This window comes from Rhineura floridana, chromosome 17 (genome assembly GCF_030035675.1).
Source record: "Rhineura floridana isolate rRhiFlo1 chromosome 17, rRhiFlo1.hap2, whole genome shotgun sequence".
Lineage (NCBI taxonomy): Eukaryota > Metazoa > Chordata > Lepidosauria > Squamata > Rhineuridae > Rhineura > Rhineura floridana.
The window spans coordinates 23,699,965-23,724,288 of NC_084496.1; the positions used below are offsets into that span (position 1 = coordinate 23,699,965).

At 46.5% G+C, this 24,324-nt stretch overlaps 1 protein-coding gene across 2 annotated transcripts in view; it reads left to right on the plus strand.

Annotated features, from left to right (window-relative positions):
• The first annotated feature begins 1,235 nt into the window (after positions 1-1,235).
• Positions 1,236-24,324, plus strand: part of LOC133371761 (H(+)/Cl(-) exchange transporter 7-like) — a 52,977-nt gene continuing 29,888 nt past the window's right edge. For both annotated transcript variants that reach the window (XM_061599513.1, XM_061599514.1), the window contains exons 1-10: positions 1,236-1,441; positions 9,687-9,758; positions 10,548-10,619; positions 12,249-12,314; positions 13,219-13,351; positions 14,658-14,767; positions 15,542-15,622; positions 16,684-16,746; positions 18,679-18,762; positions 19,550-19,643. In XM_061599513.1, coding sequence (XP_061455497.1) covers positions 1,322-1,441; positions 9,687-9,758; positions 10,548-10,619; positions 12,249-12,314; positions 13,219-13,351; positions 14,658-14,767; positions 15,542-15,622; positions 16,684-16,746; positions 18,679-18,762; positions 19,550-19,643 — 895 coding nt within the window. In that variant the 5' untranslated portion in view covers positions 1,236-1,321. The remainder of the gene's footprint in view (positions 1,442-9,686; positions 9,759-10,547; positions 10,620-12,248; positions 12,315-13,218; positions 13,352-14,657; positions 14,768-15,541; positions 15,623-16,683; positions 16,747-18,678; positions 18,763-19,549; positions 19,644-24,324) is intronic.

Genomic DNA, 24,324 nt, shown 5'->3' on the forward strand with positions numbered 1-24,324 from the left:
CCCTCTGAATACCCCTTACCATGAAATTCCTATTCATAGGGTAGCCATAAGTCGGGGTCAACTTGAAGGCAGTCCATTTCCATTTTTCATAGTACATATATATTCACAAACCCCTCTCTATCCATCCAAGAAAGCAAGAGGCATGATCAGAACTCAAGGACACATTCTAAGCAGCCAAAAATGCTCAAGGAGGGTGCAAAGCAGGGCCAGTGGGGGGCGTGGCCTAGGGAGAGATCCAAGGGCCAAACAGGGAGGCCTGGAGGGCTGCATTTGGCCCCCAGGCCTGAGGTTCCCCACCCCTCTCCTATAGGCTCTTACCTGGAAGAAAACTACAACTTATAGATCCAGAGCACACAGGATCCAGGAGATCCAGGATCAAATCTTCCAAATTTTCTTACTTTTTTAAAAAGGGAAAAGGAGTTCTGGGTGCAGTTGGATTCTCTAATTTTAGAATTCTTAACATAGACAATTTAAGAGATTAGCAAGAACTAATCTCAACCACATTGCCAGCATACATGAGAATGAATCATACTAAGTTGTCATTCAGATGGCTAGCCAGCATTGATACGAAACATTTTAAAAAAACAACTATAAAATAATTGTTGGAATTGATATCTTTCAGGGCTGTTATTTTGTTCCAAAAGTATATGTAAAAAATGTCCAGGAGAAAAGATGCTGGGGCTTAGGAACTCCTGCAACAATTCCCTAGTCTTCAAGTCCTCCCTCTCCTGCACTGGGGAATGTGCTCTGGACATGTTCTGGAGATATATATGATGTAAATGGAAAGGGCCACAGCTCAGGGGCAGAGCATCTGCTTTTCATGCAGAAGGTCCCAAATTCAATCCCCAGTGGCATCTCCAGGTAGGGCTGGGAGAGGTCCTTGCAGGGAACCCTGGAGAGCTGCTGCCAGTCAGTGTAGACAATACTGAGCAAGATGGGCAAATAGTCTGACTCAGTATAAGGCAGCTTCCTGTGTTCCTAAAACAACTCTGAAAAATAATTAAACGAAATTTTAAAACCTAAATCCAAAATTATTAAAATCATAAACACAAAAAGTGAAAATAAAAATGAAGTGACACAGTGATGATAATAATAGTAACAGCAACAAAACAACAACAATAATAATGTGCCCAGGAGCGAGAGCACGGGGGAAAACCATGAGCCAGGAGGCAGCCAGGACTACAACTCCCATGAAGCTGCGGAAAGGAGGGATGGTGCGTCACGTGCCCCCACCAGCTTGCAAAGACAGGTCACATGACCGCTGCCTTGTGCTGCTTTGCTGGGCATCCCCGGCCTCCTGTCTCGGCGGGCCGGTTTGGCTATGGCGAATGTGGCGAAGATGGTGTCCTGGTCGGGTCGGGAGGGAGAGCCGGACGGCCAAGGGGAGACCACGCCGCTGCTTAACGGCACGGGCGGAGCCGCCGCTGCCGTGCCCCGTCAGGTGAGCCCTGAGTGGAGCCTCCATGGGCAGGGGAAGTCTACTGCTGCTAGGATCGGGGTTCCGCTAGCGCCAGGGCTTTAACCCTGGAAAACGTGAAGCGGGGGGGGGCAGTGCGCCTGAGTATGTCCAAAGTGCCTTCCCCAATGAAGATGGAGTGGGAGAGTTATTTCAGGGGTTTTGACCCCCAGAGTCTCTTCTCTCCGACGGTAAAGCTGGAGAAAAGTCATCCCCCTCACAGGCTGTGTCTAAACTGCCTGTGTGTGTGTGGGTCTGACTGGCCGATGGTACTGGAGCCAGAATGCTTGGCTAAAGAGACCTCTGGCTGACCCGGCTTTGCTGAAGGGTCTGTCTGTCTGTCTTCCTGCTTCCTCCAGAATGACAAAGAGGCTGTACATGTCAGCTGCTCTTAGGGCTTCATTGGCACCTGCGTTTAGACCCTGGATGCATCTCCCAACCTCCTGGCTCAGATATGAAATATGTGACATAAAGAGTGCCCTGAGCATGTGCTAAGTGCTTTCTCTGTGCCTATCAGGGAAAGGGGAGGCCACTTTTCTGGGATTATTTGCCGCAGGGCTACTCGGTGAGAAGATGCTAGGCAGGATTGAACTAGGTAATGTCCCTTTCTCATTAAGGACTAGCCACTTGTTCCTGGTGGGTGGGATGTGCACCTTCATTACTCTGTCTGGTTGCCTGGCTGGTGGTGGGGTGATACATGTGTGCTTGCATGCACACCCCAGTGCAGGTGGTAATGGGATAACTAGTGGGGCAGGCTAGGGACAGAATGGAGGAGGACAGGAGACCAGCCGTGCATGGATGAGCCCTGATGGCCAAGGATGCAAATGAATGAGCATGGAATCTCATTGGAGGCACCAGCAAGGGGTCTGTCTCTAGCGTGGAGAGTGCTGTTGTGTTCAGGTTCTGCTTTCAAGGCTTCCCATAGTGGGCCACTGTAAGAACCAGAAGGTGGCCTAGATGGGCCTTTGGCCTGATCCAGCAAGGCTGTTTCTTATGTTCATAGCCCATGCCAACAAGTACCCTTTTGTAGCTTGTTTGTTCTGTCTCATCCTGCCTAGAGGTAAGGGGGGAGGATTTCATTACATGTTGGATACAGACGTCTGGCAAAATAGTTTTCTGTGTGGGTGAAGGTCTGCCAGGCTGACCTGGTATATATTGTATTTAGATTACCCCAGTTAGAGCTCAGCAGGTGATTATACAGGAAAGGTCTTTGCATCGTTACAGTAAAAGGCCTGGGCAAATAATAAATAATCAATCCATTGGAGTCAGTCCCGTTCCAAAGCAAAGCAGATGTAGCTAAATCCAGATCCACCTCAATCCAGAAAGTGAGGGGAGCTTGGAGAAGCGCCTCTGAGGGTGATTATAAGTTTGTGCAGGAGAAGGTGGATCCTGCTTGTGAATCTGCTGCTTCCATTGGTACGGCTTGCTTCTCCTATGCTGGCAACGCATGGGTGCAGCCTGTGGCACCTGAGCTGGCATCCATGCATCTGAGCCTCTCGTCGGTTTCAGTGCTGGCTGTTACCCATTGAGACTGGTGGGGCGGAAGGCAGGGAGCCCAACGAGAGGTGGAGCCGGAGCCAATGACAGGTAGCGCCAACTCAGTCTAGGTTTGCCTCCGTCTTTCTCACTGCTGAGTTGTACAAGGGCAACCCTGAGAGTGAGGAGAAGGAAGCAGACAACCAGAGCAACCCCCTGGATTGGCTGGAAGCTGGAAGGCAGGCAGGTGGGAATAGGGGTGGCTGAGGGCAGACCCAGTCTAGTGGCTCAGTGCCTCCACTGTTCAGTTTATGCCAGGGCAGAGAACCTCTGACCTGTGGACCTAATTAGGCCCGTCAGTGCTCCTTATTTGGCCCGCAAGGCCATTTTGGCCAAGCAACACCCACCTGCCCTCCACCTGATATGACATCACTTGTGGGGCACGTGAACATAGCTGGGCCAAAGGGGACTTGCAGGCAGCAGCAATCAGCTGATAGGTGGCGCTGGCAAAGCCCTGGGCACAGTGCTGATGATTAGCTGATTGTTGGATTTTGCATCATGGCTTGCACCTGGTCTGCTCCTGAGCGGCAGTGGCTTCCCAGGGTCTGAGGGAGGGTTCCCCCCCCAACACTTGGCCCTTTTAAACTGGAGGTGCCAAGGCTTGCCATCTATATGCGAAAGAGGTGTTCTGCCACTGAGTTGGGGCCACTTAAAAGTGTTAATGCCAAGGCAATGTCTCTTGAAAAGGATCAAGGGGATGGAGCGACTGCCCTGTGAGGAAAGGTTGCAGCATTTGGGGCTTTTTAGTTTAGAGAAGAGATGAATGAGAAGTGATGTGATGGAAGTATATAAAATTATGCGTTGCTGGAGAAAGTGGACAGAGAAAAGCTTTTATCCCTCTTTCATAACACTAGAACTTGTGGACATTCAATTAAGCTGAATGTTGGAAGATTCAGAACAGAGGTGTAGTCGTCCAGGGTGTCAAGGGGTCTTAGACCCCTATCCTTTTGGGGAGCAGGGCCCTATGTCTCCAGCATCCTACTAGACAATCAGCATAAAAGGGGAGTGTAGTAGCCGTTGAGAAGAATCTTCTAACATGCTTCTTTGTTCTTTCCTGCTGATTGGAGCCAATTAGAGTGAAAGGAGGTAAGTCAGCTACTGAGAAGACTCTTGTCAGTAGCAACCCTCTCCTCTTTTATGCTGATTAACTCCGAGGGATGGCTGCTGTTGTGGGAGAAGGCATTAACAAGGATCTCATTCTCAATCCCACAGCAAAAAAGGGGGGAGCAATGGCTGTGACTAACATGAAGGGACCCTACACTTCTGAATTTGCCACTACACTACTGAGCCAAGCAAAAGAAAGTTCTTCTTCATGCAGTGCATAGTTAAAATATGGAATTTGCTCCCACAAGAGGCAGTGATGGCCACCAACTTGGGTGGCTTTAAAAGAGGAAAAAACAAATACATTGGAGATAAGGCTTTCAGTGGCTGCTAGCCGCAATGGCTATGCTCTGCCTCCACGTATTTCCAAATACCAGTTGCTGGAAACTGCAGGAGGGGAGAGTGCTCTTGCACTCAAGTCCTGCTTGCAGGCTTCCCATGCGCATCTGGCTGGCCACTGTGAAAACAAAGATGTTTTTATAAGAGAGGAAAAGTTGACATTGTTGGTACCTGTCTTAGCTGCATCTGCCTTAAAACTCAGTAGATGTGGGTTTTAATTTGGTATGGTTTTAAATTTGTATACTTGTTTTTAATGTTCTTAATTGTTATAAACCACCCAGAGAGCTTCAGCTATGGGGCGGTATATAAATAATTATAATAATAATAAACTTTATTTCTACCCCGCCCTGTTTCCAGTAGGACTCAGAGCGGCTTACAACTAAAAACAACACCATTAAAACATACAGAGCATATTATTAAAAAAGAATTAAACTATGAGAAAAATTAAAACCATAAAACATACATTGAAAAACTCAATTTAGAATAATAAAATATTAAAATATTTAAAATAATAAAATCATATAATATAGTCACCAATCCTATGACATTTAATCCTGGTTGTTCTCTATCCCAAATGCCCATTGAAATAAAACAGTCTTGTCGCCGGAAGGACGGCAAGGAGAGAGCTAATCGCACCTCACTCGGAAGGGAATTCCATAACCTAGGGGCGGCCACCGAAAAGGCCCTGTCTCGTGTCCGCGTCATATGTACTTGCGAAGGTGTGGGGAGCACAAGAAGGGCCCCACCTGAAGATCTCAAATCCCGGACAGATTCAAGTAGGGAGATACGATCTGTCAAATAACCTGGACCTGAGCCGTATAGGGCTTTGTAGGTCAAAACCAGCACTTTGAATTGTGACCGGAAACAAATTGGCAGCCAGTGGAGCTGTTGTAAAAAGGGGGTTGTATGGTCCTTGTAACCAGCCCCGGTTAGCACTCTGGCTGCAGCTCTTTGTACCAATTTAAGTTTCCGAACAGTCTTCAAAGGCAGCCCCACGTAGAGCGCGTTACAGTAGTCTAAGCGGGATGTAACCAAGGCATGCAATGCAATGCAATAAATAAATAAATAGATGTGAAGATTTTGCTTTGCCTTCTGGTTTCTCAGCTGCTGGGTGGCATGGCAGTGTCATATCATCAGAGTTTCCTTTGGATTCATTAGAGCTAAAGATTTTTTTAAAAAAACATGACAATATCAAAAACTGGAAGGCACCAAATCTGACAATCAACTGAACTGTGGGGCTTGCATAGTGAAGCAAGCTCACTATGTAAACTTCATGCAAAAGGGGAGAGGGCAATTTCCCCTTGCAACCTCTCAGCTAGGGAGTTCTCTCTCGCGAGTTCTAATAACCATCATATATCTCAACTCATGCAGAGTTCTGAAGGAGCTGCTTGCAGCTTCCCCAAAATGTTGATAGTACAAACATGGAGCATTTACACTCAACAATCTTTTTTTATCATTTCCATTCTTGCTCTGAATTCAAAGCAGTTGACCCTGCTCTTTCAGAGTGTCATGAGGTCAAGCCAGCAGCAGTGTGGTAGAATATTTGAAACCTGTGCACTGTGATTTTTTTCTGGGCATAACGCATCCCCCAACCCACACTGGAGTCAAAGTGTCCCATTATGTTCTGGAATGTCACATCCCAACAGTCAGGCTCTGTATGCCTTACACTGACAGAGGAAATTTATAATAAATGTATTTCTGTGTTCTCGGAGTTCTGAATCTGTTTTATTCAGTGATATTTTCATTTTTGAAGCAACAATTTTTATACTTGTAGTTTTTTCATTGTTGTAAACCACTTTGGACAGGCTTTCCAGGAAAAGCAGCATATAAATATTTTTGAATGAATGAATGAGTGTATGAATGAATGAATGAATGAATGAAATGAAAATGGCCCCCCTCAACAGGCAAACTGTTTGATATGACAGGACATCTTTCAAGAATTGCCTGTTCCCCCAAGTGAGCTAGCCAGAGCTACAACCCTCCTCTGAAGCCTCAGGTGATCACATTTGAAAACCAAAAGTCCAGCATCAAAACAGATCAAGAAATGTATAATAAAAAGTCTGGTTGAAGAATGCTGCTTTAGACCTCCTTGGTGTTACCAGCTTGCATTTCATTTTGCTTGTTCGGCACCCTGCCAGCCCACTTAATAAATTAGAGTTTGAGATGAATTGCTCTCAGGCCTGGATATTGGGTGGCTTAAATATGGAACTGATGAACACATGTCTCTGTACCCAAAACTGAACTTTTGGGCTCCCCCCAAATTGTACACTTCCAAGACCAGGAGACTGTCTCCTTCCAGATGTGCCATTGTTCTCTTTGGCCAAAGCTTTGCTGTTGCTCGAGTTTCATTCTGGCTGCTTATGTAGCTATGAAAGGAACTGGGAACCAAGTTCATCCTTTTTGGGCTGCAAGTTTGACTCATGTCACATCCACACAGCCCATTTGAAGCCCATTGCTTCCGCCAAAGGATCCTGGTAACTGTAGGTTACCCCTCTCCAAGCTACAATTCCCAGCACGCTTAATCAGCTACAGTTCCCAGGATTGTTTGGCAGAAGGCATGTTCTTTAAATGTACATTAAATGTATGGTGTGGATGTGACCTCAGAAATGTGAAATGCTGTGTGTGTGTAAATAAACAGATCCTGGGAAGTGTGATGGGTTGTGGCCCCTTAAAGCTGTTGTTTTCGAGGAGATCTGCTGTTGTGGGGAGTGACTCCTCTTCCCAGTAGTTATCAACTAACAATGGATTTTTATTTTTTCCAAATTCATTTTTACCTAGTAGTGAATTGAGTGGCAGGAAATGGCAGTTTCGGCGCACCTTATTCCAACTATGTCCTTTCAGTCTAGCAAGCTGTGACTTGCTGATGCCACCTCTTGCCATTATGCAACCTGTGTACGTGTAGATCCAGCCTTCGCCAATTTGGTGCCCTCCAGATGCTTTGGACTACAACTCCCATCAGCCCTAGCCAGCATGGGACTGATGGAAGCTGTAGTCCGAAGCATCTGGATGGCACTGAATTGGTGAAGGCTGGCATAGATAGTTATGTGGACTTGCTTTTGTTGCGTAAACAGAGGAATTCTCTGAATTACAATTATTAAGTTCCTCAAACATTTATATATATATATATCCCAATATATATATCCACTGAAATTAATGGACATAAATTGGTCATATCTTATTAAATTTTACACTTAGTCAGACTAACATTGGATCTATTCCCAAAGATCTGAAAAAAGATCTGCAGAATAAAACCAATCTCAACAGTAAAAATGCTAGGTAATTATTTTTAAAAGGAGCATTTACCGAGCACCTTGGGGCATAACATTTCACATCAGATAAGCCTCCCTGTGGCGAGTTTGTTCCACAGATGTGGTGTCACCACAGAAAAGGCCCTTCCTTGGGTTGGCACCCATCTAACCTTTTAAGGTGGCAATATCCAAAGACAGGCCTTGCAGGCAAACATTAACAACTGAGCAGCTTAACTATGGGTGGCGAGTGACCAAAAGGAAGTGCTCCAGCATCTTGTGAACGGAGGTGCCCTGAAGATGCAGCTTTGTCATTCATTATGAATGAATGAGGAAGTGATCCTTCCCTCTTGGTTCAGGAGCTTCTCCGGGGCTCTAATTCGGCCTCTCTTCATTGGTGTTGCTTGTCCTCTTTTCTAGCACAAAGCCGTAACTGTGGGAACGTGGGGAGGAGAGAGCAGAGCGTGCCGGGATTCACATCACCTCTGCCAGAAGTCGTAGTACAAGGGCAGCCAAGAGGGTGCTGCCCAGATGTTGGACTACAACTCCCATCAGCCCCCAGCCATCATGGCCAATGGTCAGGGATGATGGGAGGTGGGGCAGAAATTTGATTCAGGTCGCATTTAAAGCCGAATTTATGAAATTCGTACTTACCAAAACAACATGAGAACCGGAACACAGCCGTCCTTCAAAATTCGCACTTACCTGAATTTGCTATGCATTTCTCCAGCCAACCAGTGTTTATAAAAATGCATATATTAAGGGGAAAGTATGCACAAAATGAGTATATTGGTGAAAATAACCTTGCAAAAAAATGTGTACATTGCTCAAAACTGCCTACGGAAACGTCTTTATGAAGAGAAACGAGTGCTAAAATGCTGCAGAATGTTCATGAGGATTCCTCCCCCCAAAAATAAATAAATCGCAGATTGCTGCAAAAACACGGAGAACCAAATTTAAGATTAGAAAAAGGAGAAATGGAGAGAGCCGAAATGGACAGAACCTTCCATCCTTAGTTGGGGACCGACATTGTCTGCATGGCGCTGTGCTTAGCTGTCCTTGTAAATCTAGTGGATGGGCAAATGCAGGTGTGGGGAACGTTTGGCCCTCTAGATGTTGCTGAACTGCAACTCCCATCAACCCCTGTCAAGTGTGGACAAGGGATGATGGGAGAAGTAGTTCAGCAATATCTGGAGGGCCAAAGGTTCCTCACACCTTGTTGTTGTTGTTATGTGCCTTCAAGTTGATTACGACTTATGGCGACCCTATGAATCAGTGACCTCCAAGAGCATCTGTCATGAACCACCCTGTTCAGATCTTGTAAGGTCAGGTCTGTGGCTTCCTTGATGGAATCAATCCATCTCTTGTTTGGCCTTCCTCTTTTTCTACTCCCTTCTGTTTTACCCACCATTATTGTATTTTCTAGTGAATCATGTCTTCTCATTATGTGTCCAAAGTATGATAACCTCAGTTTCATCATTTTAGCTTCTAGTGATAGTTGTGGTTTAATTTGTTCTAACACCCAATTATTTATCTTTTTTGCAGTCCATGGTATGCACAAAGCTCTTCTCCAACGCCACATTTCAAATGAGTTGATTTTTCTCTTATCCGCTTTTTTCACTGTCCAACTTTCACATCCATACACAGAGATCGGAAATGCCATGGTCTGAAGGATCCTGACTTTAGTGTTCAGTGATACATCTTTGCATCTGAGGACCTTTTCTAGTTCTCTCACAGCTGCCCTCCCCAGTCCTAGCCTTCTTCTGGTTTCTTGACTGTTGTCTCCATTTTGGTTTATGACTGTGCCAAGGTTCCTCATACCTGGGCTACTGTAACCCCCCCATCTCCACCCCCACCAGTTCCTCCTTCTGTATCTCTGCTTGTTTTGCCTCCCGGAAGTGGGAATGTTTCTGGAGAGGCCTTTTTCTCTCCTCTCCTGCCCAGGGATGAGGCTTGGTACCTTACCCCTGTGACTGGCTTACTGGCATGCCTGTTTCTTGCCCCTTCAGCTCACGCCTTCCTCGTCTTCCTTGCGATTGGGACGCATGAGCAACGTGGATCTGGACGATGACCAGGAACCGGTAAGTGAGCACTGCAGAATGGGAGGCAAGAGGCTCTTCTTAAATAGCACCATTAGGGTGTGTGGCAACTCGGGGAGAGGGGGAACATTTTGGCCACCCTCTAGCTGAGGGATGGAGAACTTCTTTGCAGCCCAAGGGCCGCATTCCCTTCTGGGTAATGTTCCGAGGGCCGCATTCCAGTGGTGGGTGGGGCAACAAATGTAAATATTACCTCTGTATAGTAGGCTACTTTCTACGCAGACTCACACCCAGTCCTCCATCTGGGCAAGCAAGAGGCATTTCCAGAATTACAGGGAAGGGGCGTAGCTCAGGGGTCGAGCATCTGCTTTGCAAGGTTCGATCCCTGATGGCATCTCCAGGTAGGACTGAGAGAGACTCCCTGCCTGAAACCCCAGAGAGCTGCTGCCAGTCCGTGTGGGCAATACTGAGTTAGGTGGACCAATGGTCTGACTCACTGTTCCTCAGCTTCCTCTGTTCCCAGTCCAAGGATTTGTTCCAGCCAGGCAAAACCATTCAGGGCACAAAGCAGGATCAATGAATTGTGTGGCCTGAGTAGTGTCCTGAGGATTTTACAGAGAGGCTTGGAGGGCCACATTGGGCCCTGGGCCTACCTGTCCTGCTGCTCCAATCAGCTGATAAAGTAGTCTCTCCCAACCTGGTGCCCTCCAGACTACACCTTCTCAGCCCCAGAGTGTCTGGAGGGTGCCAGGTTGGGGAAGGCTGCCCACCGAGGCCTGAAACCTGGTTTGATAGGCAGCGTTAATAACCCGTCACAATTGTGCCTTGCAGGAAATGGATGTGCCTCGGGCGCTCCCCAACGAGATTCCTCACAGTGAGAAGCTCCTCTCTCTGAAGTACGAGGTGGGTGTCCAGCTTAACTTTCTTACTGGCAAGGAGCTTGTGTGTGGGTTGTGATGGTGGAAGCGAAAGCAGATCGTGGTCTGCGGAGGCAGCCTGCAAAGTAATAAACCCAGACAAGGTTACTGAGTCTGCAAAACATTTTGCTGGCAGAGGAGGGACGGAATGCTCAGTCCCCCTGGTTTATTTTGCAACAAGTTGCCCTCCAGCTCATCAGCTCCTGTATGCTTCCGAGCCCAATTCAAAGCTCTGGTTTTGACCTATAAAGCTCTTTGCGGCTCAGGACTCCGATATCTTCTGGAACGCCTCTGCTGATATGAACCTACCCACATCTTCTTCTGAGGCCCTTCTCCAGGTGCCCCCTCTGAGGGAGGCTCTGACCATGGAGAGGGCCTCTTCAGTTACGGCTTCCCGTCTCTGGAACGCTCTCCCCAGTGAGGTCTGCCTGGTGCCATCACTGACATCTTTTTGGTGCCTGGTAAAGACTTATCTTTTTCCCCAGGCATTTGATATACCGAAATGATGATGTTGTTAGTATGCTGCCAAAGCTTTCTGTGGCTGCATTGGGGTGGTTGTTATTGTTTAATATTTGTTTTTATTGTATGGTATATTTACTTTGTTTTTAACAGTGCTGTAAGTTGCTTGGATACCATCTGGTAACAAGTGACTGATAAATCTAATAAATAATAATAATAATAATCAGCCCCAGCTGGCATGGCTTATAGCTTGGGATGATGGGAGTGGTTGTCCAGGAATATCTGGCCACAGGTCCCCTGCCTTTTGATGAACATTCTAAATGAGCAATGGGGAACCTGTGGTCCTCCAGATGCTGGTTGACTCTAACTCCCATCAGCCTGAGCCAGTACAGCCAGTGGTCAGGGTTGATGGGAGGTGTAGTCCAAGAACATGATTCTATGATTCTGTGAACATCTGGAAGGCCACTGGTTTCCTGTCCCTGATATAGCATAGTTATTGATCTCCAAAGGTCCCAGGGCAGGTTACCAAAACATAAAATACAATCGCTAATAGAGTATAATCTGACAACACAATAGATAAGCTCATCTCTCCTTGACCAGTCTGCTGACTCGCCTGCACAGAACTCCTTGTCGCCTGTGGTAATCAGGCGAGTAGTACTTGACTACAAGGCTACACAAGGGCACCGGTGGGATGGTAACTGGTTTTAAACGTTGATCTTATATGAATATTTTATAGCGCTTTATGTGAACCGCTTAGGATTTTTTTTTAATTGATTAAGCAGTATATAAATCTTGATAAATAAATAATAGCCCATTTAAAACACCAACCAACTGATCAAAATAATAAAATCCTCTACCAGCTGACTGTTTTTCTATGCTGGACAAGGGGGAAGGGGCCTCCATCCTCTGGCAGCCTACTAGGGAGGGATGGAACACCCTGTCCCTCTGCCATTCCGCTGACTTGCCTCCATTACCTTCCTTGGCACCTGTGGTGATCAGGAGGATGCTGCTTGATTGCAAGGCCGCATGAGGACATTGGTGGAATGGTGCAATCCTGGAAAATGCCTGCTTCTAGTTAGGCAAAGAGAGCCTTACCCTAGCAGGGGGTATCCCCCGACGTCCTGTTTTCCATTTCTGACTTCCCTTCTTTTTGCAGAGTTTGGACTATGACAACTGTGAGAACCAGCTGTTCTTGGAAGAAGAGAAGAGAAACAACCATACGGTCAGTCCATCTTTACTGCCTCCAGGGTTGAGGGATCCCTGCAGGGCTCCTCCCACTCCTGCAAGATGTCAGATCCAGTTGTGTGTCCCTCCCCCCCACATTATTTTTTGTGGGTGTCTTTTATATGTTTATAATACCCCCTTTTGATCCATAGGACCTCAGGTTAAAAATACGATGGAACCTCATCTATTGTTATTGTGTAGTATGTATGCATACTAAGATGTATATGTTTGCACTAAAATGGTGATGATTTTGAAGAGGACTTTTTTTTTTAAAAAAAAATGGCAAACTGATGTGGAAATGTAAAGAACTGAATTTAAGATTGGAAAAATGAGCAACGGAGAGAACCTAAAACTGACAGATTTGCCTCTCTCTCTTTGTAAAGGTTTTATATTGTGTTATCCTCAATCTGTTGGATGCTTCGGATTGAAAACAACAATGCAAGGCTGCATCCAGCAAAGTTCTGTTTCAGAGTGGGCCCCTTCAAAATAATGTACCTAAATTAGTCATGTGCATTAACGTCAATGGATCTACTCTGCATATGACAAACATTAAATTTATTAAACATTTGCTACGTAAAGAGTCTCTAAGCAACAGACGGAATCTTAAAAACAAAGTACAACATAAAATCAGAAAAAGAGCCATACTTTGCAATAAAAACCACACGCAAATCCCTAGAAATAGACCCAGTAAAAGAGAGAGAGAGAACTTCAGCAGCAGAACATATTATCCAACAACATCAACATCTGTCAAATGCCTACAAGCAAAGAAAAACAATAAATAATCTGTTGCCTAAGAGAATTTTCATTGGGCCGCTCCTGAATTGAATGAAATGAATCAGAAGCGACCTATCGCGTATACTTAAAAGAGGAACCCTCTGTAACGGCTACGTCTTCACACGCAGGCATTCCGGACAGTAGAGATTCAGCGCTGGGTCATCTGTGCCATGATTGGGATCCTCACCGGCCTTGTCGCTTGCTTCATTGACATTGTGGTGGAGTTCTTTGCTGGGCTGAAGTACAAAGTGGTGAAGGGCAGTATCCTTTGGGTGCAGGGCTTGCCCCTGACATTTTGTTGCCTGGGGCGAAGGGCGAGAGGGATCCCTGCCCATTCCATGCGCAGAAGCCAAACAGAGTGGCTGTTGAGCCTTGTTTTCAACACCACTGGCAGAACAGGGTCCTCTACCACACCTGACAGTAGCACCTGACTAGCTTAGCAGGGCAGCTTGTGTGGCATACATAGAACTGCCCTCCAACTAGGGATAGACAGGAAATCTGGTCTCTCCCAGTTCTACATGGGGACAGGACCAATTTTCAAATGGGGGCAGACATGATCCCCCCCCCACAGGTATTTTCCTTTAAGTGCAATGGAACGTCTGCAAGGCCTCATCTGCATGGTACATTTAAAGCACTCTTTGTACCACTTTAAACAATCATGGCGGCCTACAAAGAATCATGGGAACTGTAGTCTTCCTGAAGATTTGGAGAAGGGGGGGATAGTTTTGTTTTCTGGTTTTGGGGGGGTTCAGGTTCCCCCCTTCTCCCCTTTGTTTTTCATTCCACCCCCTTTTCCCGATGTGTAGCCACATGCACGAAACGGAAAATAAAACGACGGCATCACCAGGTGGTAACTCAGTGGTAGAGCTTCTCTGCATGCAGAAGATCCCAGGTTCAATCGCTGGCATCTCCAGTTAGGGCTTGGAAAGATTCCCTGTCTGAAACTCTGGAGAGCCACTGCCAATTGGTGTAGATGGACTGATGATCTGATTCAATACAGGACAACTCCCTATGCTCTTATTTAATGCATCCCTTTATTTAGAACCACAAGGACTGAAACTTTAAGTTTAGGGGAAGGACCATAACTCACCGGTAGAGCACCTGTTTTTGCATGCAGAAGGCCTCAGGTTTGATCCCCGGCGTCTGCAGTGGGACTGGGGAAAAACCTTGGAGAGCTGCTGCCAGTCAGAGTAGACAGGAGTGAGCTAGATAATGATCTGACTCAGTATAAAGCCTTTTCCTGTGTACATATGACAGGCCCTTGCCCTCAGGGGCTTAACAATCTAGAAGAGGACACAAGGGGAAGAATGGAGGAAGAGGAAGAAAATGTAGATCAGCCTTTGCCCAGCTGGTGTCCTCCAGACGCTCTGGACTACAATGCCCATCAACCCCAGCTGGCATGGGGCTGATGGGAGTTGGCATTCATAACATGTGGAGGGCACGAGGTTGGCAAAGGCTGATGTAGGTGATAGACGTAATTCCCCCCTATGGTCTGACACTCCATCTCCAAAAAAACCAAAATCTATACCCAGATACTGTTTTTTCCCTTTTAACCTCCTTTTCCCAGATATTGACAAATTCACAGAGACAGGTGGTTTATCCTTCTCTCTGCTGCTCTGGGCCACCCTGAATGCGAGTATTGTGATGGTTGGGTCCATCATCGTTGCTTTTGTTGAGGTAAGACGTCTGTCTGGGTCTCACTCCCACACCACCATTTTGTAACGTATGGGGATCGGGCCTGGCTTTGCGAGTGGCAATGTTTCCTATTGATATTACGTTTATCTATTGGCTTTCCTCCAAGGAGCTCAACACTCCCCATCTCAGTCTTGCAACAACCCTGTGGGGTAGGCCGAGAGAACGTGACTGGCTGAAGACCACCCAGTGAGCTTTATAGCGGAGTGCGGATTTGAACCCAAGTCCTAGTCCAACACACTAACCACCACACCATACTGTGGACAGTATTCAACTAAAAAGTGGCATTGGTGCTAGTGCAACGGGATTCTCCACCCCCTCTCCTTCCCCAAGCACTATCCCCAAATCTGCTCTGGAGGGTTGGGGGGGAATTCAAATACTTTGAGGCCTCATTGATTTCAATGAGAGCAATTCACAGGACAGTTCTAGACATGTCTACTCCAGAGCTTGGAAAAGTTACTTTTTTGAACTATAAAGTGCTGGCTACCCAGTGGCCATGCTGGCTGGGGCTGATGGGACTTGTAGTTCAAAAAAGTAACTTTTCTAAGCTCTGGCTCAAAGGCAAGCCTCAGTGAGCTTCATAAACTGAGTGGGGATTCGAACCCAGGTCTCTCAGGTCCTAGCTCAGCTCTCTAACTACTACACCGCACTGGCTCCTGTACTTTTTTGTTTTTGGAGGATAGCGAGAAGTGGATTCCCAGTCACTGAACTGTCTGAATGGCAGAAACATATCCAAGCAAACTTTTTTTTTTTTGGTAGCCTGTGGCAGCTGGCAGCGGAATACCTCAGATCAAGTGTTACCTCAATGGAGTCAAGATCCCGCATGTGGTCCGGTTGAAGGTAAGAGAGGGAGGGCGGGCAGGTTGTACGCGGGAGTTTTCAGAGTTTCCTTCTCCTCCCCTGTTCTGCCTGTGGCTTTTATTGGGAAAAGTTGTCCCTTAGCTAGAACATTTGTGGTGAAAGAAAGCATTCTGTAAATGGGGTGCCACTCCCAAGAAGGCTCTGGTGGTGAGGGCACCTGGAGAAAGGCCCTGGGCCAGTCCTACTATTAGGCCAACTGCGGCAGTGGTCTCTTGTAGCCCTTCTCTAGGGTTGCACACAGGGGACATTCCCAGCTGTACCTGGAGATGCCGGGGATTGAACCTGGGACCTTCTACACGCAAAGCAGATCCTCTGCTGTAGAGTTACGGCCCTTGTTGGAGAGCACAGCGGTATAGCCTACATGGCATGCCTCACACCCTAAAGCTAGCCTGCTCCCCCCAGGTCTGGTAGAGGATGCTGACCCATTACTAGTGCTGAAGTAAAATTTAACTACCAGTTCATAGGAACAGGGGAAGCTGCCTTAGGGCCCATCTCCACTATACAATTAAAGGAGTACCGTAGGACTTTAAACAGTCATGGCTTCCCCCCAAGAATCCTGGGAACTGTAGTATGTAAAAGGTGCTGAGCGTTATTGGGAGACCCTTATTCCCCTCACAGAGCTACAGTTTTCAGACTGATTTAACAGTCAACCCCTCTTTCCAGGGTACTCTGAGAACTATAGCTCTGTGAGGGGAATAGGGGTCTCCTAACCCCTCTCGACACCCCTGACAAACTACAGTTCCCAGGGTTCTTAGGGGGAAGCCACAACTGTTTAAAGTGCTACGATACTGCTTTACATGTGTGGTACAGATGGCGCTAAGGAGTAGATTAGTTCACTTCCTTTGGAATCAGTGCCTATGTGTGTGTTCGGTGCGTAAATGTTTCTGTTGACGCCCTTGAAGATTAGAATTGAAGATTAGAAATGGAATCCTGTCTTGCGTCACCTCAGCTGTGGCTGAGGGAAATGAGCAAATGAGTCCTGACTTCAGCTCAGACTGGGAACTTGGAATGTGTGTTTTTTAAATCTCCTTTCCTTGCAGACGCTGGTGGTTAAAGTCTGTGGTGTCATTTTCTCTGTGGTTGGAGGCCTGGCGGTCGGAAAGGTAACAAGGAGAGGGGGGAAAAGGAACCACGCCATGCCCCCATCCCCAAAAGCAGCAGCTTCCATCTTTCCTATGTAACAATACTGCCCTCTGGGTATTTTGCATTGCATTCTGGGAAGGTTTCTGCCTGGCAACCATTTCCCAAGTGCCTTCCAACATCTCTTCCCTGTTTGCGTTTGCATTGACTTATAGCCAGCTGCCACCCCATACTCATACTGAAGTTCACTTTTTGAAACAAATTACGTTTCGCAGCTTTGACAGTGGAAAGGAAAGAAGCTGCACCTCAGGGAGGCCCTTTTTGCCGTGGTCAGAGGCCACATCCCCGCTGTACATTTAAAGCACTGTTACGCCACTTTAAGAATCCTGGGAACTGTAGTTTGTGAAGAGTGCTGAGAGTTGTGAGGAGACCCCCTGTTCCCCTCACAGATTTACCGTTCCATGGTTTAGAGAGACTGATTGTGAAACCATTTGGTTTAAGTGGTATGATGGTGCTTTCGATGTGTAGTGCAGATGGGCCAGAATCAGTGTTATTGGGGTCTTGCACTAGGCATAAGGAACCTCCAGCCTGTGGGCCAATTTACCTGAGCGGAGCCCATCCCTGCTGCAAGAGTGCTTTGCATTTGGCACCCAGCACAACTCTGCTTGTGGCAAGGATCTCCCGTTGCAGACATGGTTCAATTTCAAGCTGCACCTGCAAGGGAATATTTTTTCCTTCGCAGGTTTGGTCTGAATCTTAGCCACGCCTGCGAGGGAAGGAAAGAATTGGGAATGCACTCCTGATCTTATCCTTTGAACTTAAGCCACCTGCCTTCATGGAGACATCAGGTGATTGACAGATGGGTGTTGTCTGGGGTAGGTGGGTGGGCCAAAGTGGCGCGCGAGGGGTGGGGGAAGCTCAGGATCCGGCAGACTGGCCGGACCCTGTTTTCCCTGCCCCTCTGTTACGCAGTTAGTGTGCGCCAGTCAAGTTCTGGGTGTAGGTTGGAATCCCAGCTCACCTTGTTTTAGTTTTGAGGAAGCAAACATGAACTGGCAAATCTGTACACTGAGGATAAGGGAGCATGTGATATGACCTCTCCTAAGCCTTTGTGTCAGAGATGAGGAACATTTTTTAGCCTGAGGGTCATATTCTCTCATTAGGAACCTTCCAGGGGCCAGATGCCGGTGGTGGGTGTAGCCAGAAGCAAAAGTGGGCAAATCAATAGATGTGATTTCAACCTTTGTACAGTATGGTAGATCCTAGCCATACAAATGCCAGAAGTTTTGATACCCACCTACATCTCACTATCCTCCATCAAGGCAAGCATGAAGCCTTTATTTATTTATTTTTAAAATTTATATACCACCCTTTGTCAAGAGACCACAGGGTGGTTTACAACATAGAACATAACAAACAGCACGTGTCGATCCCTAACCTAATATCTGTACAATACAGAAAAATTAAAACAATTATAATAAGAAAGAAACCATAAAATACAAAGCCTCGTAACATAAGCTATAACCTGCTTACCTCAGGTACAGCTGTAACACAGAATGCATATATAACCTAAGAAATAAAGAGAAGGGAAAATCAGGAGCAGGTTTATCACAATTTCAGGCCACATCCCAGCCAGACAAAAGCTCTCAAGATGAGTGTGGGGCCAGTGAGGGTGTGGCCTGGGGAGAGGGCGTGGCATAACAAGAGCCCCAAGGGCCGGTTGGAGAAGCCTGGAGGGCCATATTCAGCCCCTAGCTTGAGGTCTCCACCTCTGCTTTATGGTTTGGGGGTAGAGGCAAGGGCTGTGCATTTTGGGCTTCTCTAGTGCGGCTTCTCAAAGTTGGGTTTTCCATCTCTCATCACTGCACCACATGAAGGAGCAATCAAGACTACCCACTTGCAAGCCAGCTACCGCCTTCCTTCCTTCCTCTAAAGTCTGCTTCTCTTGATTTCAGGAAGGGCCAATGATTCACTCTGGGGCCGTCATTGCAGCTGGTATTTCTCAAGGACGATCAACTTCTTTAAAGAGAGACTTCAAGGTTAGCTTCTTGGTGGTAAACTGGGCCATGCTCAACTCATTCAAGTGGTGGGTGTACTCGCTTTTTCCCCCAGAGCTAGGATCCTACAACTGGCTGTGGCTTAAACTTTTTTTGCATTTACTTTAAAAGTATTTATATACATTTTAGCCATCAGGGCTCCTCCCTCCCCAGTTACAAAATCTGAGTAATAAAATAGACTCTGCCCTCAGGCATGCAATCTAAAAAACAGATATAGCATGCAAGGAAAAAAGGGTGAGGAGGGAGGATGGGTAAAGCAAGCTCAGGCACTAGTTCCTCTCATTACAGTTCTTATGACGGTTACATAGTTCTGTCTACGCAAAGTCTCGTCTAAGAGAACAACCCCTCCAAAACTGCAGGCCTCCCTTCAGATCTGCGAGCAGAGCAGGTGACAAGGCGTGGGCCAAGAAGACAGGGCTGTTCCCACAATATGCATAGTTCTTTCAACAGCTGATTTGATGGTAGATGGAACCCTACCAGGAGTGGGCTTGATGCAGTTGCCCTCCTCCCTCACCAATGTCAGTAGTGGTTCTGGCTGTCTTGGCCAAAGCAGCATCCTGTACGGTATGCAGTAGAGGCTCAGGGGTGATCTTATTCATTTGAGGGAAAGCTTGAATTCCTTGGGATTGCAGGGTGTAGAGCAGGCGTGGAGAGCCTTTGGCCCTCCAGATGTTGCTGAACTACAACTCCCATCATCCCTGGCCTTTGGTGTTAGAGTGTAGACTCTCATCCTAAGTCCTAATCCATTCTGGGCTTTGCTTGCTTTCAGATCTTTGAATACTTCCGGAGAGACACTGAGAAGCGGGATTTCGTCTCTGCCGGAGCGGCTGCCGGCGTCTCAGCTGCCTTTGGGGCCCCTGTTGGTAAAGTGCCTTTGTTGTGCACCCCCGGACCTTAAACTCTCCTGACAGAACTGTTTGCTGCAAAATAATAATAGCAATAACAACGACAGCAACAATTACTTTATTATTGGCTATGATAGTAATGATAATGATTGTTGTTGTTATTGATGATAGTAATAATAATAGTGCTTCTTAGCTGCTTTATGCAAGTGTCTCAAAGTGACTTACAAACACTAGTAAAATACACAATACAATATAGGAAAGGCCAAAAAAGATAAAAGATCAAAGCACAACACCAAGTCATCAAGCCACGAGACAATGCTTCCATCCCCTAAAGTAGGTCTAAGCACCACAGACAGCCCTCAAAAGAGAGAGAGAGAGAATGCAGAAGAGAAACGTCTTCACCTGGTGCCCAAAGATGTCAAGCATTCCATAGGCTTGGGGGCCGCTGCTGACAAGGCCTGTCCCCTTGTGCTACCCTGTGGGCAGCTGCTGAAGGGATCATGCAGAAAAGGGTCTCTGATGCTGACTTTGGGGCACCGGAAAGGCATTCTGTAAGGTATTGGGGTCCTGAGCTGTATAAGGCTTTATAGGTTTAAACTGGCGCCTTGAATTGGGCCTGGAAATGAACTGGCAGCCAGTGCAGTTGGGCCAGAACAAGTGTCACGTGCTCAGACTCTGTGGTCCCAGTCAATACACTTGCCACTGAATTCTGTGTCAGTAGCCGTTTCTGAATTGTCTTCAAGGGCAGCTCCACATATAACATATTGCAGTAGTCCAGTCTCCAAAGTGTTCAGGAAGAGAACAAGGAAACAGAAGAGGCGGGGTGGGAGGTTTGCACCACTGAGATGGGGTGCTCCCTTCTCCAGCTGTTTGATGTATTCTGGGAGGAAATGTGGGGTTTGCTAAGCTGACTGCTTTGGGAGGAGGGGCTTTGCCCTCCACCCTCCTCAAAGTGACCTGCAGGTAAAAATAATTGCTAATCCAGCTTTCTTATTAAAGCTTGTTCTCCCTGTGCTAGGTGACAATGGAGAGCTTTACTTATTTACTTAATTTCTTAACATTTCCATATCCTACCTTTCTTCCGTCATGAAATCCAAGGTGGCATATGTTGAAGTGTGTGCGTTGTTGCGTGAAACAGCATACGTTACGTTGGAGTTAAGTTGAGCAAGAAGCTTCACAGAGGCATTAGATTAGGTTAAGAGTCTTTTATTAATAAGACATGATGGCTTAAAGGCTTAAGAGGATAGTTACATGTAAAGTTCTCCCCCCTTCAAGGAGAGATGCTCTCAGTTCAGAGACATGACACAGAAGACTCAGCTCAACACAGATAGCTGCTAGAACTCTCCCAGTCTATCTTGATGCTGCCATGACAACGGCCTTGACTCTCCGTTCCCAGACTGGGCAAAGACATAACTTCTCTTAGCTATAGATTTCCACACTTTCAGACTTGATGGAAAAAACCCTCAGTGACAGTATAGTTCAATGGTCAACAATCCCCCCTTTTTCCCATCACGTCTGTAATTCATTACAATAACAATAATACATTTCTACAATACACCTTGCAATACAGTTTACATTTCAGTACATTGCATCATATTTCAGAACATCTCTGTACATTTAACTAGAACTTTATTCAATCAAATTTCAACTCATTCCAAGCCTTGTCACAAGTTTGCCAAATTTCTCCTCACACAAAGGCTTGGTCATTATGTCAGCCACCATGTTGTTAGTGTCACAAAATGTCAGGTTAACAAACCCCTGCTGCACACAATCCCTTACGTGAAAGTATCTGACACTAATATGTTTTGTTCTTTTGCTATGAGCTTCTGATGTGGCTATCTTGATGCAGGTCTGATTGTCTTCATATACAGTAATCGGAAATTGCATATCAGTGCCTATCTCCTGCATGAGCATTGTGAACCATTGTAGCTCATTACAGGCCTGTGATAGAGCCACATACTCTGCTTCTGCACTTGAGGTGGCCACCACATTTTGTTTCTTGCTGCTCCAGTCAATGCATGACCCGTGCCACATCACAACTGTGCCAGAGGTTGACTTACGACTACTCAGCTCCCCTGCATGATCTGCATCCACAAAACATTCAAGACCTCCTGTCTTTGCTCCTGACAAAACCAGACTCTTTGTCTTCGTGCCTTTCAGATAACGCACTACCCTTTTAATTCCTTGCCAGTCAGCCTCTGAAGGATGCTCTACCTTCCGGCTTAAAATGCTGACTGCATTACATATGTCTGGGCGAGACACCTTCACCAAATATTGCAATTTCCCTATTATGCGCCTGTACTTCTCAGGTTCTGTACAAGGCCTCTCTTGCACGTTCTGTTGGAACGCCACAACCATGGGAGTCTTCACAACATTGCATTCTGTCATGTTGCATTCTTCTATGATCTGATTTATTTTACTTTCCTGACTCAATGTTATGCTTCCATCTTCTGCACACACAATATCCGTGCCTAAATAGTGTGTGACAGGCCCCAAATTCTTTGTGTCCACCTGCCTGCCCAGTTGCTCATTAAATTCCCGTTCCTCTTGCTGCTCATGATAAATATACATGATGTCATCAACGTAAACTGCACAGAACGAGGTTTTCGTCCCCTGACTCTTTACATACACGCATGGATCTGCCTTGCATCTGCGGAATCCCATTCCCTGCAACACTCTGTGCAATTTCTCATTCCAGCAGCGTGCACTTTGCCGCAGTCCATATATTGATTTATGCAGTTTACACACTAACCCTTCCTTTGACACAGAACCCGGAGGCAGTTCCATATATATCTCCTCTTTTAAATCACCATGTAGGAATGCCGTCCCTATATCGTAGTGATTTACACTCATGTTCTGCATCGCTGCCAGCTTCAGCAGCACACGAATGGACTCATGTTTCACAACCGGGGCGAAAACAGCATCATAATCTGTCCCATGCTGCTGGGTGAATCCCTTGGCAACCAAACATGCTCTGTACTTCCCCGGAACTTGCTTTCTTCTTCTTAAACACCCATCTGGAACCTATGGCCTTTTCCCCCATAGGTAACTTTACTAATGTCCACGTGCCATTCTGTTCCATGGCTTTCAATTCTTCCTGCATGGCCTGTTGCCACTTATTTTGCTCTGCCTCAGGCATCAGCCTGATTTCATTAAATGAGGTTGGTTCCGCACATTCCACGTGCTCCATCTGAATAGTTAATGCTGACGGTGTCACAACAGCAGTCTGTTTACAGCCCTGATTGTCATTCACTTTCCGCTCCATTAACCTCAAGGCATCAGCACACCTCACACCCATGGTCATTTTAAACTGCCCCTGTGTCATGAATCCCTGGCAGACAACTTTGCCTCTTCTCTGCACAAAACATTTGTCTTTGTGAAACAATACTGAAAAATCACAACTCACCAGTTTTCTGACTGACAATATGTTATGAGCCAATTCTGGAACAAACAAACATTCTGACATTATTCCAAGTTTATTAAATCTCACCAGACCTCGAGCCTCCACATTCTTCTGCGATCCATCCGCTAGTAAAACAAAGTCCTTCACATTTTCTGAAGTATAAAACAAAACTTCTGTCTTTGATTAATATATGGCTCGCCCCGCTGTCAACAATCCAGTCAACAGGTCCTAAATCTTGAGACTTCTGTTTACAAACAAAGTTCACACTGCCCTGCTTCAAGCCTCCGTCCCTGGAGTTTCGCTTGACTGCACAGTCTCTTTGAAGATGTCCACGAGCCCCACAGGCATAACAAGCCTTCAGCCTTTGCTGCTTGTAATCCTGCTTGCTTCCGACAGCCTCCTTCGGCACGGCACTTTTCTTTGCCTCCTTGCTTCTGACAGCTTCCATCAGCTCGGCTCTCTGCGCCTTCTGCCTCCGCTGCCATTCCTGGGACAAATCCTGCAACGCGTCCCACATCTGTTTAGCCGACAGCTCATCTCTCACACACATCAGTTGAGAATCCGATAGAGCCAGAATAATAAACGCCTGCGCCCTCTGATCTCTGCGCTTCCAGGCTGCGGTCAGTACCGCCGGGGTTTTTTCTTTAATCACGTCCCATAAATCCTCTGTTATCAGCAAAGCCCGCATCCTTGGCTTCCAGCTGCCATAATTCTTTTCATTAAGTCGTTCCATCGGCAAGCTTCCAGACATGTTAACAGCAGCCATGCTGCTCACCTCTATCTGGCACAATCAATCAAGCTGCCCTCTCTGGAACTCCGTCTGCCGTTCAGACCAGCAACTTACTCCTGTGTTACTCCTGTGTAACGCGCTGTGGATCTGGGCCCATAACCCTGTTGAAGTGTGTGCGTTGTTGCGTGAAACAGCATACGTTACGTTGGAGTTAAGTTGAGCAAGAAGCTTCACAGAGGCATTAGATTAGGTTAAGAGTCTTTTATTAATAAGACATTATGGCTTAAAGGCTTAAGAGGATAGATACATGTAAAGTTCTCCCCCCTTCAAGGAGAGATGCTCTCAGTTCAGAGACATGACACAGAAGACTCAGCTCAACACAGATAGCTGCTAGAACTCTCCCAGTCTATCTTGATGCTGCCATGACAACGGCCTTGACTTTCCGTTCCCAGACTGGGCAAAGACATAACTTCTCTTAGCTATAGATTTCCACACTTTCAGACTTGATGGAAAAAAACACTCAGTGACAGTATAGTTCAATGGTCAACAGCATATATGTGGTTCCC